General features: G+C 49.1%; 1 protein-coding gene across 1 annotated transcript in view; it reads left to right on the top strand.

The window, feature by feature from the left end:
• RNF212 (ring finger protein 212) overlaps window positions 1-9,716 on the top strand; it is a 31,574-nt gene extending 21,858 nt beyond the window's left edge. Inside the window, exons 6-10 of the mRNA XM_012663658.1 lie at window positions 866-918; window positions 1,013-1,066; window positions 2,803-2,846; window positions 8,889-8,956; window positions 9,653-9,716. Coding sequence (XP_012519112.1) covers window positions 866-918; window positions 1,013-1,066; window positions 2,803-2,846; window positions 8,889-8,956; window positions 9,653-9,716 — 283 coding nt within the window. The remainder of the gene's footprint in view (window positions 1-865; window positions 919-1,012; window positions 1,067-2,802; window positions 2,847-8,888; window positions 8,957-9,652) is intronic.
• Window positions 9,717-17,244: the final 7,528 nt, after the last annotated feature.

Genomic DNA, 17,244 nt, shown 5'->3' with positions numbered 1-17,244 from the left:
CAGGCTTGCTCCACCCACTTCCACACATGGGTGGAAGCGCATCTGCCAGCCTGTGAGATAGGGAGGACCTATGAGTGGCAGCCTTCTGTGATTGGAAGTTACAGGACGCAGCCTGCCGTCTCTGCTACCTGCTGCCATGGAGATAAATCCAGGGCTTTGTTAGACCAGAAAAATGGCCAAGTAACTTGTCCACATTTCTCTTGCCAGCTTTTAAAAACTGATATTGGCTGGGCACAGTGGCTCATGTCTATAATCCTAACACTTTGGGAGGCCGAGGAGGGAGGATCACTTGAGGCCAGGAATTTAAGACCAGCATGAGGAAGAGCAAGACCCCTGTTTCTACAAAAAATGTATATATATACAGATAAAAATTAGCTAGAAATGATGGCGAAAATCTGTAGTCCCAGCTACTTGGGAGGCTGAGGCAGGAAGATCACTGGAGCCCAGAAATTTGAGGTTGCAGTGACCTATGATGACGCCACTGCACTCCAGCCCAGGTGACAGAGCGAGACTTTCTCTAAAAAAAAAAACTGATGCGGTAGTAACTCCTGTTGCCATGTCTTAATTTCCTACCTGTAACACCTGTCACTGGCCATTGTCCAGTAACAGTTGCAGCTACAAAAGCCAGTTACTTAAATGGTAATGAGTGTCGATTTCATTTTGCTCCCAAGGTTGGGGAGGAGCAGGGCATTTGGACGAGTAGAACATTTTGGAGAACTGTCAAATTCACATGAAGTGCCCTTTTGCAATCCCATAAAAATATTTAGGTGATTCAAAGCCTTCTTATACTTTCAGTTGGAATGACTTAGTGCGAAGTAAATTTCCGTAGTTTAATTCAATACCTTTTCTCCATCTGTTTATTTAGTATGAGATCGTCACAACAGGCAGCTTTCAGCACACTAAAAAATTCAGTTTCAAGTAAGTAAAATAATGTCAGAAAGGGAAATATAAAGATGCCAAATCACACTAAATGTGCGTTTGTGCTGAGGTTTTCTCTTCACCGCTCTTCCAGCAAAGCCGCGTGTTCATCCGCTGCAGCCACCTCGCTCTTCAGCCCCAGACAGGTGTGTGGTCTGGTGGGATGGGGTAGAGCCTGCGAAAGTCAGGGCCCACAGGTGCTTCCTGTGGACACTTCTGCATTTCTCTTCCATCCTTTCCCCCTCCAAGCCGCAAATACTGCAGATCCCAATGCTGGACAGTGTGCTGGCTGTCTAGCTCCCTCTGGTGCTTACATTATGTCCCAAGGCAAGTGTGTGCTTCAGTGCACTCCAGCTCTGCGGCTACAGCTATTGGTTTTGGGGTGATCGTGTGATGTGGTGTCTTGAGAGCTAAACTGGGATTCCATTGCCAGAGCGGTTGGCAGCCCACGCTCATGGCACACGAAGAGGGCTGAACCAGGGCCCCTGTCTGGGGAGCTTGCTTACACTGGAGAGTGTCTCTGTGGCTCTCGGCTGACCCGTGTTCAGTTGTGCCTGCCTGACAATTGCTCTGAAACTAAGAGCCCAGCCTTGCATCCCCATCGGCATCCTTGGGGGAACCCAGCCTGGGGCAACCCCTGGTTCTACATGTGGAAGGTGCAATTTCATTACAGCAGCACAGTAGGAAACAGGTTGAAAGATATATCACCTATAGATTCTGGCAGGGAGGGCACCATGAGATGGGAGGGCATCCTCCATCCATCCCGGTCACAGGAGGCCAGAGTGAAGGGTCTGGCAGAGAGGGGCCCCTGGGCCAGCACCTTTGTTCTGTCCAGGGCATTACCCAGACAGGGTTCCCATCGGGGATTTTAACTGGGGGGGTTAGAGCAAGCAGGCGTGAGTCCCACGGGTCCTGCTGTGACTGAGAGGTGGTCATTGTGGCAGATCTGCACAGGCTGTGCAGGGTGTGGGGGCCACAGGTCCAGTCCAGTAGGTTGTGTCTGGCTGCCCCACAGGGATGTGGTCACCGGGAGGAAGTTGTATAAGGCAGTAGCTAGGTCAACCACATTGAGAACTAGGGTTGGGGGCATAGACCTGGAGACTGTGTCAGCGGTGACTGAGCCCTCCCCTGGTATGGGACAGTTAAACTTGCATTGAAGACAAATCCCAAGACAACATAAAAGTATAAGAATTCAGTACATCCAGGCTTGACCAATGAACGTCATGGCTGGGACTCCTGCTAGCGCTGTCAGAATAGTGACTCTCTTTCCTCTGAGGTCCCTAGCCATAAGGATGGCAGCACTAGGAGAAGGCCAGCTTGAATATGAATCCAAATGATGTTTCCCTATCAGCTTTTGGGCTAATGAAGGAACTAGCGTGTATTGAGCATGAATGATGTAATGTGTGGGCCAGGGAGCGAGTGTTAGCAAAGTCAGGGAGAGTTCCCCAGGAGTTCCCCACTCAGGAGGTTCCAGTACAGCAGGCTCCAGGCAGGTGCTAGCAGAGCTCAGAGCAGGGACAGTCTGGAGGCAGAGGTGGTGTGTACAGGGCCGCGGGAGCAGATGCTCCAGGGAGAGCGGGGGAGATACGGCTGCAAGTGCAGCATGAGGAAGAACTCGGCCAGGGCCTGGGCAGGGGGCTTCAGTGTTCTGGAAGGAGGCTGCATTTGATTTACAGACAGTGGGTGGACATGGAGAGTTTTAGGAAGGGAAATGACAGTGATCAGATCTGTGATTGACTAAGCTATGACTGCACCATGGAACTAGAGGAAGATTTAGACATGTATATGTATGTGGTCTTGTTATATGTGTGTTTAAATTGATGTTATGTAATTACAGATTAGTCTTGGGCTCAATTAATGCCTTTCACTATGTGTTTAACAGAGTGGAATCGATGGAAGTTGATCTTACTCCTTCCCCAATGAGAAAAGTAAGTACATCTATCCTACTGTGTTGCTGGTTTCCCATATACCAGATATCTAGTATTTCCAACTTCTCTCAGCACTGTTTAAACTTCATTTAACAGTTGACTGACCTCTAACGGTGCCTCTGCACTGTGTGCTGGCCCCAGGGGTGTGCGCTGGGTTGTGGTAAAACTGTTACAGACTCTCCCATTCAGCCTGAACACCTGAGACTGCAGTTGGATCTGGAGGAAAGAAAGCAGGTGGGGAGGGCAGCACGGTCCCATGCTGGTCCTGTGCTGTTCCCATGTTGGCCCCTGCTGGTCCCATGTTGTTCTTGTGTTGGTCCCATGTTGTTCTGGTGTTGGTACCATGTTGCTCCCTTATTGGCCCCTGCTGGTCCTGTGCTGGTGTCCAGGACAGGCGGAGGTGGGGCTGGTGGCCCTGTGCTTTACCTGCTTTCGCCTGTAGTCTCAAGAAGTGACAGAGATAATGCTAAAGAAAAAAACAGTAAGTCCTGGCAGCCCGGGAAAAGAAGTGGGTCAGAAATTTGAAGGACTCTGAGAAACAGAAAACAACTTCAAATTGGAGAGAAACAAGACTAGAGGAACCTGGCCAAAACTCAGGGACACTCCAGGCCCAGCTCCCCGTCATCTGCCCAGCCAGGCAGTGTGGGACTCAGACATGCCCTCAGCCAAGCAGCAGGTGGCTCCAAGCAGGGAGGTGAGTGTGTGAGGAGGACCCGGGAGGGTGGGCTGCAGCTGGGGCAGGCACAGGGTGGGAGAGCAGGTGGGGTCAGGGAGCACAGGCAGGACAGTGGAGCAAGTGCATTGATTGGTGCACATGTATTTACTCGTATTAGTTACTTACTTGATGTACATGTTGCCAGAGGTGGTGTCACCTATGCTGCTCATTTGCACACACTGTTCTGAGCACTGTGAACAGGACCTCAGTCTCCCAGTAGGCTGTGAGGTGGACTCTGCCCTGTAGACTTCTTACTGAGCAACAATTTGTCTCTAAGGGAACCACCCGGAACCAAATTCTGGAGGGACCTGGATTCCAGGATAAGAAGGTGGACTTTATTTAATAGGGAATGAAGGGCCATTGGCAGCTTTGGTGGAGGAGAAACCCTAGTTCCTTGGCAGCTGGTTGGAGCATGAGCCTCCTTTCCCTACCCAGCTCACCTCCCCAATACTTGCCATCCACACCCACACTCAACCTGCTGATGCTGCGCTTCTGGACTTCCAGACAGGAGACACTCCCGTGTGACCGCACCTCTCCTGGGGCCTCCCCCACAGATACCTACAACATGCCTCCAAGGCTGGATGCCCACTTCTGTCTGTCCTTTGGTCCCCTCGTGGCCTTGTTTCAGGGATGAACTCATGGCCTCCAAGTCCCCACAGCTTAAAAGGGGAGAATTCTCTCCTGTCAGGTCAGTGTCCTGGTTTTCCATAGCATTCAGGTAGTCGGATGAGGATAAGGAATACTCAAGACTGACAGGCAGGCAGGGCGCGGTGGCTCACCCCTGTAATCCCAGCACTCTGGGAGGCCAAGGCGGGAGGATCACTCGAGGTCAGGAGTTCAAGACCAGCCTGAGCAAGAGCAAGATCCCGTCTCTACTAAAAATAGAAAGAAATTAGCTGGACAACTAAAAATATATATAGAAAAAGTTAGCCAGGCATGGTGGTGCATGCCTGTAGTCCCAGCTACTTGGGAGGCTGAGGCAGAAGGACTGCTTGAGCCCAGGAGTTTGAGATAGCTGTGAGCTAGGCTGACACCACGGCACTCTAGCCCGGGCAACAGAGCAAGACTCTGTCTCAAAAAAAAAAAATAGACTGACAGGCAAAGTTGATTTTCACCTCACTGGGTGTTACATTGCAGATGGCAGCTGAAAGACCAGAATGCAATTGAAATTCCAAAGTGAGGTGCTAGACCAGGCATGGGCAAACATTTTCTGTAAAGGGCTAGATAGTAAATAATTTGGACTTTGCAGACCAGAAAGTCTCTGTCGCAGCTACTCAACTGTCACTGAATCACAGAAGCAGCCATAGAAGTAAATGGAAGAAGTAGCAGCCAGTATGGAAGTAAATGGGCATGGCTGTGTTCCAATAAAACTTTATTAACAGAAGCAGGATGTGGGCCACAGTTTGCCAACCCCTGTGCTAATGCAAATTTTCAAGAAAAATATCGAAAACTAGTGTACCTCCTAAAACTCCTTGTCACACTGGAGTGGATGTATGTAGAGGCTTCTTTAGAGAAAGCAGCTTTGCACCCCAAGTGGGGTAAAGTGAGGGGGGTTCCTAGTAAACCCAGGCTGAGCAGAGGTTCTGGGAGACCACTCAGATGCTTGTGTGGACTGGGTTCCTACTCTCTGGTGAATACCCCACACCTACTTGGGGCCCCCCGGGAAGGAGTGTCATCTAGGGTAGTCTTGGTGGTATTCCTGCCCCAAAGGCTCGTCATCGAAGGAGAGGGCCACAGCACAGGAGTCTCTCAGGGTGGACTCGAGAAGCAGAGGCCAGCGCAGCTTGCAGCCAGGCAAGAAGGGGCCATGCCTCCCATGAGGATGCCTGGGCACAGCCTAGGCCAGCTTTGCGGGGCCTGTCTCTTCCCTCTTCTTCTTCCCTCACTGCACCAGGCCTGGGGCCCTGGAGCTGCTGGTGATGGGAGGAGGGGAGGGGAAGTCTGCCTTCCCATGGAGAAGGATGTCAGTTAAGGCGTCAGACTGGGACAGATGATTTCAGGCTGTTAACTTCGAATGAGCACAGGACTTTCTACTGCATACAGTTGACCAATGTTAATGGAGATTTTTTTTTTTTATTTCAGCATATTATGGGGGTACAGATGTTTAGGTTATGTACGTTGCCCTTGGCTCCCCACTCATGGAGATTTTTTTAAAAGGTAAAATCATGACTCACAAACATAAACACCTCTCACATATTTTTTATTAATAATATGCCCTTGCTATTTTTTAAATTTTTTAATTGATATTTATTTTACATATTTCTGGCATCCATGTAAATGTTTACTACTTGTGTAGACTAAGTAACAGTAACGTCAGGGTATCGGGGTGTCCATCACCTTGCGTGTTTATCATTTCTATGTGTTGGTATTATTTCAAGTTCACCAACTTTAACTCTTGAGTTAATGAGGGACACCAGTAAAATGTGAAAACTAATTTGAAGGAGAATCCAAGAGCAAACAGACGTGTAGGCGGCCAGGACTGTGGCCCTGCGGCTGATGGAGGCACAGCCTTCCCATGTGGCGGTACCGAGTCCACTACAGCCCATGGACAAAAACATTGGTGCCGACGTCTTCTGCAGCTCACAGCTGGAAGACAGTGCCAGGACAAGGAAAGACACAGGCCCCATAGGATCTTTCACGCTTTTTTCTGACATCAGGAATGTCCTGAGCCTTACCAGGTGTTTATTCTCTGGCAGGAAGACCCTCCGCTAGGTAAGGTATAAACAGACCAAGGGGGACAAGGTAGCATGTTTCGACTGCATCCCATAGGCTGAGCCCATGTGTGGTGCCCGTCACCCACAACTGGGCAGGTGTTGGGGTGACATGGAGTCCCAGTGCAGGAAAGCTCAGGGCGTCCCTCTGCCATTTTTACGGAAATGCCTGGGACGGCATCATGGGAGAGGATTTGAAAGCCTGTTGCTGCTCCTCTTGGTGTTCTGTGCTAACTTAAAGGGGCAGTGTGGGGGTCTTGTTTTTCCCGTGAATTCCAAGCTTGTTGTGTGGAGGCCTCCACTCTGGAAGACACACTCCCCAGAATGTCAGCCTGGTGTTTGGGACACCTCTCTGAGGCCTCTTGGCTATCTGGTGTCATTCCCAGAACTGTCCGGGCCGGGTCTGGGCCTGCTTTCTGCCAGGCAGTCCCAGGAGAAATGCACACCTGGCCCAGTCTAGACCGTCGGGATCTGAGTGCGGCAAGCGCAGCTGCCGACATCCCAGTTCTCGCTGGCAGCTCCCAGGCATGCTCCAGGCTTGGCGTGTATTATCCCAGGAAACCTGGTGGAAGCCAAGAGGCTGTGAAACATGGCAGGTGCTCGCCACGGTGCCTGACCAGCCCCTCCCAAGCGCCCACCTGGGCCTCTGTCGCGGGCCAGAAGCCTGGGCACTCCAGCCTTTTAAGATTCTTTTCGCTCCAACAATTACTAGACTTCACCTTAAACAGAGGACTCAATAACTAACCCAACAAACAAAAATCCTTTCTTATTAGATGCTAGATGAGAAAAGACGATTTACTTCATCCCAGTTATGCGTTAGTAATTTTGTCCTCACTGTGTGGTGATAATTTTCTCTGTTGAAGTTTCAAATAATGTATCATAAAATTCATGAGAACATCGAGCCTGGTGGTGAGACGAGGCTCAAAGGAGCAGGTGGGATAGTGTCTGCCTTGGCGGGCAGCGGGGGCGCTCTGGTCCTAACGGTGCCCAGGCCTGCTGGAGACACTGTGGTACACAGTGAACCATGGGCACCTGGGCAGGTGGCCCGGGAGGACACTGCAGATTACTCCAGATGGAGCACAGCTCCAAGGGGAGGTGATGTCAGGATTCTTAAGATGCACTACACACTGAAGGTATCATACCTGATGGAAGGATCCAGAAAGGAAGGGATCAGAGCACTCCTGGCAGGTGAGAGGAAGTACCTGGAGCCTGCCCTGATGAGGCAGAGGCTGCGATTTCACAGGGTTCTGTCTGGCTGGGGTGGGAGTGCAGCCATCAGTTCAGGTGAATGGGAGTGCACTGAGTGGACAGCTCTGTGGGAGAGCTGGCCTGCAGGTAGCACAGAGGGCCATTGAGGCCAAAGGGCTGGTCCCTCCAGGGCTGTAGTCTTGCCAGCAAGTGAGAGTACAGGACAGGCAAGGCGGGGTTGAGGGTGTGGCAGAGGGTACCCCTGGAGTGAGGCCTGCCCTGCACTAATGGAGAGGCCGAGAGGACACAGGGGCTTCTGTGATGGGTCAGAAGTGCCTACGGATCAAAGGATCTGTGTGGTGGGTGTGCCAGTGTGCGGGAGCCAGGAAGATGGGTAGCCATGCCTAAGTAGGGTACAGCCAGTGACAGCAGAGCCTCGGGACTCACAGGTGAGGCAAGGGGCCTGGCAGCTGGAGGAGGGACCCCAGGAAGGAGGCTGCACATAGCACCTTGCTAACACCCCCAGGTAACACCAAGCAGCGGGAATGGCCTCCACTACCAGCCTCCTTCCTGGGCTAGCAGCCTTGGCTCTCAGCTTCCTATGGGTCAGGCAGAGAGGTGGCAGCACCTGCCTCGTGGTTGTTGGGTGGGGTGGAGGCTGGCACAGCGGGGCCTGGCACACGCAGCTCCAGGAGTGTTGCCTCCACCCTGTCTGTCAGCACCTGGATTTCAAGGTGACAAAATTATGCACCCAAGATGAGGATTTTACATTTTCCAATATCAGCCGAGACCTTTGTTTACTTTTCTCTCTCCTAAAATTCTTAAAAACACTTAGTGGTGTCCTTGATCTATTCACTGTTTTAGGTCCTGGTGAATCAGAGATCCCACCCACCTCTGCCAGCCTCATGGGGCCAGCATTCCAGCAGGCAGGAGCTGGAGGTGAACACAGAACCATGCCAGCCAGGAATTTGTCAGAGGGTGATAGAGACTAAGGAGACAGAGCTCCCAGAAATATGTTCTTAACGAACAATGAGGCAAGGTGCATGGCTCACACCTGTAATCCCAGCACTTTGGGACACCAAAGCAGGAGCATTGCTTGAGCCCAGGAGTTTGAGACCAGCCTGGGCAATGTAGTAAGACCCCATCCCCACAAAAAAATTTTTTTTAAAGTAGGCAGGCGTGGTGGCGCACACCTGTAGTCTGAGCTACTCAGGAGGCTGAGGTAGGAGGATCGCTTTCGCCCAGGAATTTGAGGTTACAGTGAGCTATGATGACACCACTGCACTCCAGCCTGGGCGACAGAGCAAGATCCTGTCTTAAAAAAAAAAAAAATTAAAAAATAAAAGGTAAAAAAGAAATAATGAGTTTCTGAATCTCATAAATGGCAGTTTTGGAATTTTATCAGTTGTTTTCCTTTTGCATACTTAGCCTGAGGTAGCAGCTGGCCCTGCAAGAATCTCCTTGATTAGTCCACCCCAAGATGGACGCATGGGTAAGTAAAAGTTCCTGTAACCTCACCCCAGATAGATCCACGCACGGGTTAGAATATGTTCTCTGAAAAGTCACATTGAATCAAAGCCATCAGAATTTACCCAGATGAGTGTTGTCCTTCAGCCAAGTCAGCACAGGGGCTATACAGTTACCAAAATGGCGCAGCTGTTGAATCTTTCAGGGAGAAGCTCTTGTGCTTACTGCTGAACGAGTCTCAGAAGAAAACTGGTTCCTTTGCATTCTGTCTCCCCTTGGTTTTAAACAAAAACAGTGTTACTGGGTTTGCTTACTGGTACTTGGCTTTGGATTGCTGGTCTGTTTCCAAAGCGAGTCCCCCAACCCCGCTCTGGTTCTCCCCTTCTCCACCCTGGCCTGGGAGGTCCCCTGGCATTGGCTCTCGCCCCTATGCCAAGCGCTCCCCTGAATCACAAGGCCTCTGGCTCATCCCTCATCACCAGGGGTAGCAGCTCCGGAGCCTCTGGCCTTGTCTCACATGCTGGCTGTGGGAGTGGGGAGCCCTGAGCAGAACCCCTTGCTCTGTCCTGCGTGGGGGGCATATACATTGAACACACTGACCTCAGACCGTGCAGACTGTCTTCCCAGCACTGTGCCAGCCACACTTTCCCACAGCTGCTTTCTGTTCCATCCCATGGACTGGTTGTGCCTAACCTCACTGTCCCCATGTGTGTTACGGTTCAAAGGTTCACCGTTTTTGTGCATAGACTTTTGTCTTCACTGGATTCTCCTATTAGCATACATTTCTAGAAGGCCACAGGAAATACATGAACTCTCTTAGCTTTCGATGTATGTGGATACGTTAAAAAAGGACCACCTATTTCCCTTCTGCTAGCAGGCTGAGAGTGCCCCAGATATCCTTGTCAGCAACACCATGTCTGTTGTGCCACCTTTCTGCCAGTCTGAAAGGAAAGGTCATCATTTTGATTTTCATTTCTGTGACTGTTAATGATTCCAAGTGTTTTTATTCCTTTCTTATGTTTTGCTAGGAATTATCTGTTTTGCCCTTTGTCCTTTATGTTTATGGAGTCTTCAATATGAAGGATTTGACATTTTACCGAATTTGCTTTGTAATTTTGTATTTAACTTTGGAGTTTTAGAAACTTAATATTTTTATGTGCTCGAATCTATTATGTTTTTTATTTCATAGGTTTTCATGGTTAGGTAGGTTTTTCCACATAGCTAAATCACTTGGTTTAGTTGTTGGTTTTTTTTCTTATAGATTTTATTTTTTCAGAACAGTTTTAGGTTCACATTAAAATTGAGAAGAAAGTACAGAGATTTCCCATATACCCCCTGTCCCCACACATGCACAGCCTCCCCCACTACCAACACCCCCCACCAAAGCGGTCCATTTGTTAAAACTGGTGAACCCACATTGACACATCATTATCACTCAGAGCCTGCAGTTTACATTAGGGCTCTCTCTTGGTGTGGTACGTTCTAGAGGCTTGAACAAATACATGATGACATGTGTCTACTATTGCAGTATCACACAGAACAGTGTCACTGCCCTAAAAATCCCCTGTTCATCCCTTCTACCACTCTCTCCCAGCCCTTGGCAACCACTGATCTTTTACTGTCTCCATATTTTTGCCTTTTCCAGAATGTCATATAGTTGAAGTCATACAGTCTGTAGCTTTTTCAGATTGGCATCTTTCACTTAAGCTTCCTCCATGTCCCTTCATGGCTTGCCTAGCTCATGTTTTAGTTGCTGAATAATAATATTCCATTTTCTGGATAGATCCTAGTTTATTTATCTAGTCACCTACTGAAGGGCATTGTGGTTGCTTCCGAGTTTTGGCAATTATGAGTGAAGCTGCTGTAGATGTCCATGGGCAGGTTTTTGTGTGCACATGTTTTCAACTCCTTTGGGTAAATATTAAGGAGTGTGATTGCTGGATCATATGGTGAGAGTGTGTTTAGTGTTGAAAGAAATTGCCAAACTGTCTTCCAAAGAGGCTATGGCATTTTGCATTCCCACCCACAGGAAGTGAGAGCTCCGGTTGCTCCGCACCCTCACCAGCGTGTGGCTTTGTCTGTGCTGCAGATCTGGGCCATTCTAATAGGTGTGTAGTGGTATCTCACTGTTTGAATTTGCATCTTGCTGATAACACATGATTGTGAGCATCTTTCCATGCACTTATTTGCCATCGTGTATCTTCTTTGCCAAATTGTCTGCTCAGGTATTTGGCCCATTTTTTTAATCAGGTTGTTTGTTTTCTTATTGTTGAGTTGTAAGAGTTCTGTGTGTATTTTATCAAGTGTCTTTGGCAAACATTTTCTCCAGTCTGTGGCTTGTCTTCTCATTCTCTCGACATTGTCTTTCACAGAGCAGAATTTTTCTAGTTTTTAATGTTTACCTTTCTCCAAATTCTTTGGAGTTTATCTTCAGGTATATGGTATGATGACTATCCAACTTATTTTTTTAAATAATTTATTTCAAAAATAGTAAGAACACACAGAAAAATTGTATGAACAGTGTAGAAAACTCCTCTGTCTCCCTCACCCATATTCCCCAGCTATTAACATTTTGCCGGATTTGCTCCCTGCCCATTGCCATTGGTGATTCCCTGAACCACCAAGAGCATGTTACAGGCATGGTGCCCCCGTGCCCCTGAGAAAACAAGAGCACTCTTCTGCAGACCACTCCCAGCTCATGCCTGGCATCCACGATGGCAGCTCTTCTGTCCCAGCAGCCGTCACCACAGTCTCTTTTCTTCTGCAGTCCAGATGTCCGTGTAGGACAAGCAGTGTCTATTTGTAACGTCTCTTCATCTCCTTCGGACTGGGCATTCCCTCATACTTCCCGTTTCTTGTCCTTAATAGTTTTAAAGAATATAGACATTAAATTCTGAAGGGTGACCCATACCTGGGTCATCTGGTGTGTCCTTGTGATAACAGAGTGCCCTTTCTTGGCAGGAAGGCCCCAGAAATGCTACTGCTCTTCTCAGCACATCACATTAGGGCACACGAAGTTGGCCTGATCTACCTCAGAGATATTAACTGTGGTCACCTGGTCCCTCCATGAGGACATTAACCTCAGTTACCTGACCACACTGGCATCTACCATGTTTCTCCACTGCAGTCATCGCGTCCCCCATAACGGATGCATATCTTACGGAGAGACGGTCCGAGATGACATGGGTACTTCTTTCCTCTTCAGGCTTTACCCCAGCAATATCAACCACCTCAAACTCCTGGGCTCAAGCGATTCTCCTGCCTCAGCCTCCCAAGTAGCTGGGACCACAGGCACCATCACCGCAGCTGGCTAATTTTTAAATGTTTTGTAGAGACGGGGTCTTTCTCTTGCTCAGGCTGGTCTCAAACTCCTGAGCTCAAGCGATCCTCCTACCTCGGCCTCCCAGAGTGCTAGGATTACAGGTCTGAGCCACTGCGCCCGGCCATAAAACACAGAAAATTTAAAGATCCACACAGCCTCCCTGGTTCTCAGCCATTTTTCAATTCCTTCTGAGGGTCACCTGCAGACTGAGGAGCATTATGGTGCTGCCAGCAGGCAGTGTCTTCCCCCAGTCCACACCACCCAGGGGCAGAGAAAAAAATCCCATCAGGGATGCAGAGGCTGCCCTTCGCTCAGGGCCTCTGGCCCCACAGACCAGCCCCCGCCTACATTCCATGACATACAGGGCACTGGCCAGTCCAAGAGTTCAGGGGAGTGCACAGCTCAGGCTCCCCCACCAGGTGAGTTTTCCAGCCCTGGGTCAATTTGACCATGCATGGTGTTGCCCCAGAACAGAGTTGTCACATCCCCTTTTCATGTTACCAGGGAAATGGAGGGAGTGAAACGCAGGTCACACTCCCGTGTAGAAGGAGCTGAAGAACTTCTGGAAGTGCTTTTGCTCTTCCGACAGTTCCCAGAGTAACAGCAGCTAAGACTTCAGCATGTGGAGGGAAGTCAAGTCTCCAGACATTCATCGAGCGCTGCTGTACACGGGCACGCACTGCGTGCCCACAGCTGCCTGGTGCATGGCAGGCCCTCCCTGGCTGGGCCCCCGGACCAGCAGAGGTGGAAGCCTCGGCCTAAGAGCTCTTGTGTGAGGCTCAAAGTCAGACGGACTGACCAGCCCTGGTTTCCAGGTCTTGATATTAAACTGCCAATTTATTCAGATGGTTTAAATATTCTCTATGTTGCAAAGGTGCAAAAAGGTAAAAAGATTAAAATGTAAAACATTTGCACTCCCCTCATGTGGATGCTTCTGTGGAATCGGGAGTTCTCAGGGGGATCGTTATGGTTGCCTAGGGTTGTGTAGCAACCAGAGAACTCTATCTGTGCGTTTGTGCAGTTCAACCCGTTACTGATGGGGAGAGAGTGACGGCTACAGGGAAACATAGCAGGTTTCTTTGGTCTTCTTCTTCCAAGTGCCGTGATGTGTTAACATAAACAACGTATGTTCTGTTCCCTCCCACCACAGGCAGCGTCTCCTACCGAGGTCCTCAGAACCTCGGCCTGATGCCAAGTCAAAGCTCGACAAAGGCTCTCAGGTAGTGTCCTGTGTGTGACTTCTTAGCAATATTTAAAAGGGAAAATATAAACAATGTAAAACTTACTCATAATCTAACTCACTAGAAATGACTATTGTTAAAATGCTAGTTTATTGCTTTCTAATCCTATTTTTACATGTTTGAGTGAGGTTATATTGTATATATCATTTTATATATTTTGGTTTTTTGAAGCTAAAACATAACTTAGGCATTTGTCCTGTTGCTAAAACTCTAAAAGAACCATTGAATGGCTTCATGATATTTTATCACAGGAATAGACCAGAGGTCGGCTAGTGTTTTCTGTAAAGGGCAGGTAGTAAATATTTTTGGCTTTTTGAACAACTACTCAGCGCTGTCTTTGTATTGAGAAGGTGGTGGTGGGCAGTGTGTCAACAGAGGGGCGTGGCTTATGCCCAGTGAAACTGCATCTACCACGGCAGGGGCTGGAGGTGGCCATGGCTGTGGTTTGCCAGCCCCTGGACAGACCCTAGTTCACCTCACCTGCTTCTCCTTAGGCCTTTGGGCAGCCCCCACTCTCTGTGGTGGAGTTAAGCATGCACCGATGTCTCCGTACACAGAGCTCTTTATCAAAGTGTTCAAAGGTCAGGTGGTCTCTCTAAAAAGCAGACCCTCCCTGTTGGCCCCTTACTCAGAGTCCTTGAACAGTTTCCGATGCCTGTGGTCAAGTCTGCCCTTGGCCACCCGCAGGCCTCCAGCATCCTGTCACACACACCTCCAGCTCCCCCAGCCTGCCATGCTGCGTATGCTGCCCCTCAGATCTGGAGGCCATCCCACCATCTGCCTGGTGAGGCTTCTGCAGTAGGACCTGTGAAACCCCCCAAATATTGGCCCCACCGCATCCACTTGCCTGCTTTCACATCCCCTAGGGCAGGGTGTATGTTGTCACTGCATCCCCACCCCACTCTCTGCCTCTCCTCTGGCCACTGCATGGATGGACAGACAGTGCAATCAGGTGGGTCTTGGCAAGGTAAAGAAAATGAGCTTGGTTGTATGCAAAGCTGTCTGAGATGGTTTCAAATGTACCCGTGGTTGGCCCAGTATGGTGGCTAACACCTGTAATCCCAGCACTTTGGGAGGCTGAGGCAGGAGGATCACTTGAGGCCAAGAGTTTGAGACCAGTCTAAGCAACATAGCAAGACCCCCTTCTCTACAAAAAATTTTTGTAAAATTAACCAGGCATGCTGGTGCATGCCTGTAGTCCCAGCTACTTGGGAGGCTGAAGCAGGAGGACTGCTCTTGCCCAGGAGTTCAAGGCTGCAGTGAGCTATGATCACGCCACTGCACTCCAGCCCAGGTAACAGAGCAAGACTCTGTCTCAAAAAAAAAAAGAAAAAAGTACCTGGTTTTGTTGTAATCAGGAGCAGTAGGGTGACAGCACAGAGACCACTGCCTTGAAAGGAGAGTTTATTACAGTTCCCAAGAGAGGCAAAGGGAGCCAGGGGAACGAGGGGGCACCATACTGTTTCTGTGGAAGTGTGGGCAGCACACGTAGCCTAGGGTGGACCAGTTTGAATAATTTCCATTGACTCTGGGCTACGGGGCCAGTCCCCTATTGTGCTGTATGTGTAGGCCTGGGGAACATTGGCTTGGGGTGTGAGAGTTGATAAAGAAGTGGTTGAGGATTTGGGCTTTGGATTGGTGGCTTTGCGTAAGAAAGGCCTGCACACAGGCAGGTGGTCCACGGTCTCTAGAAATTCCTGGCCCAGGGAGGAGCAGTGTCTCCAAAACTAGCAAGGCCGCAAGATGTCAAGCCATTGTAAAATACAGACAATAAAAAACAGGCTAATATAGTAGAGAAATCCAATTGACAAGTAAAACCACAGCCCTGGGTGGAGCCTGCAGGCTGGTGTGGGCTGGACCCAAGATGCAGAAGTCGTCACCTGGAGGGCATGGCCAAAGCATGAGGATGGGTAGACTTGCCACAGGAGCTTCCAGAACCTTCAGAGTCCTCAGGGTAGGACCTGAAAGGATCCTGAGGTTAAGGGATGACCAGAGGGCAAGCTACAGGCTGGGACTGAAGAAGACCACATGGGGCCACATGGTGAGAAGGTGCTGGACTCACTGAACAAGCCAGAGGGTTGGGGACTGGGTAGGACAGTAGGCCCAGGGCTGAAGTCGGCCTTGGGCTGTACAGGCAGGTCAGGCGATCAACAAGACCCTGGACTCCTGCCCCTGTTGTTTCCGCTTAGCTTATTAATGTTGACCCTGGGAAAAGCTATAGATTGTACCTCTTGACTATTGTCAGCACTGCACAAAGGAGGAGCCCAGTGGGGGGTGCACTAATGGTAATAGGCAGACATCTCAGCCCGAGAAAGCCTCCTGCGAGAGTCTGCTTGGCAGGGGCGCAGCATGGGCCTTGCTCAGCCTGGGCACTCAGAAGGTGCTTCCGAATCAACAGACGGCCTTGAAAACTGTAAAACAGCACAGAATAATGCAGTTACCATGTCACTAAGGACATTTAAAGCATTCATGATTTTGTGTTTGTTGAATTTATCAGGGTTCCACCGCTGCAGATCCCCTACAAGGGACCGTCACAAAGTCCAGCATCCCAGTTTCCAGGTAGAGCGGGAAGAGGGGGCTCTCCCAGCTTCGGAAGCTCCCAGGCTGGGCCACCCTCCCAGGCCCCGGCCCCCAGGCCGCCAATCAGCATCTCGGGCCTGCTGCAGAGGCAGTATTCAGGCAAGTGCTCAGCCAGCTTTGAGAAGTAAATACCTGTCTTGGGTAAGATTTTTAATTGTGTGTGACAAGGGCAAACATAAAACTTTAAATATTCTTGAGAATTGTGTTTCTTTAGTAGTTCAGAAATTCAATGATGCTCATTTTTATATTTGTTATAGATTTTTAAATTATGACTTAAATATATTAATAAGACTTTTTTATAAAAGGATTTATAGGATATCTGAACTTTAAAATATATATATTTAAAGTAATGAACTCTTTTCCCTGAACTTATTTTTTTATTTGGCATTTGCATTCTCGATTTCTTCAACAGTATAAAATTCTGAAGTCATTTCAAAGACAAAGTTAACGTCTTTTTATTATGACTCTCAATGCTTCCTGTAGGACCTGCTTACCTTGGGGGATTTACACACGAGAGATGATCTTTTGGTCTTCCAGTTCCTCAGCCAGCCCACCAGCATGGATGTGTTAGACAGCAAATGCAACTGTACTTTTTTCTTAAGAAATAATTAAGTAATGTAAATTCAATAAAGTATTTTTCTGATTATCTGGGGTAGCATATATGTGATATGTTTGAAATTTTGCTCAACTTCCTTAAAATGTTGACGTTTGAGGCAAAAGGAACACCCACCTGTTGATTCACTGTTAGAAGGTTGTCCAGTTGCAACTCTGGGGAGACAGGGTCTGCTGCGCACTTGAGCCCAGGACATGAGGTGTTCTGCACACGGACATCCACACAGGCAAAACTGGGCAGTTCAGGGCCACTCTGCCATATCCTCGCGTTATCTGTTGTTTGTCACGTGGTTCTGTTCACATGAAGCTCGGGCTGGTGCGTGATGCCATGTTCAGTGGATGAAGCTCTGTCTCCAGAGACGAATTCTGGACCTGAACTCACCTTGCAGGTGAGGCCTCTTCTCCCTCTCTCAGGTAGGTGGGAGCTCCTTACAGGAAACACTCCTGTGACTCAGCTCAGAGGGGCTCAGTCCCCACCTCTCTCCCACTAGTCAGGACCACACCAGATTAGAAAAGAGGTTATGGGGTAAATTCTAAACCTTTATCTTACATTTACCTAAAA

The sequence above is a fragment of the Propithecus coquereli genome, unplaced genomic scaffold (assembly GCF_000956105.1).
Source record: "Propithecus coquereli isolate 6110/MARCELLA unplaced genomic scaffold, Pcoq_1.0 Scaffold821, whole genome shotgun sequence".
NCBI lineage: Eukaryota > Metazoa > Chordata > Mammalia > Primates > Indriidae > Propithecus > Propithecus coquereli.
The sequence above is the reverse complement of the archived record's forward strand: the minus strand, read 5'-3'. Positions and strand labels throughout refer to the sequence as shown.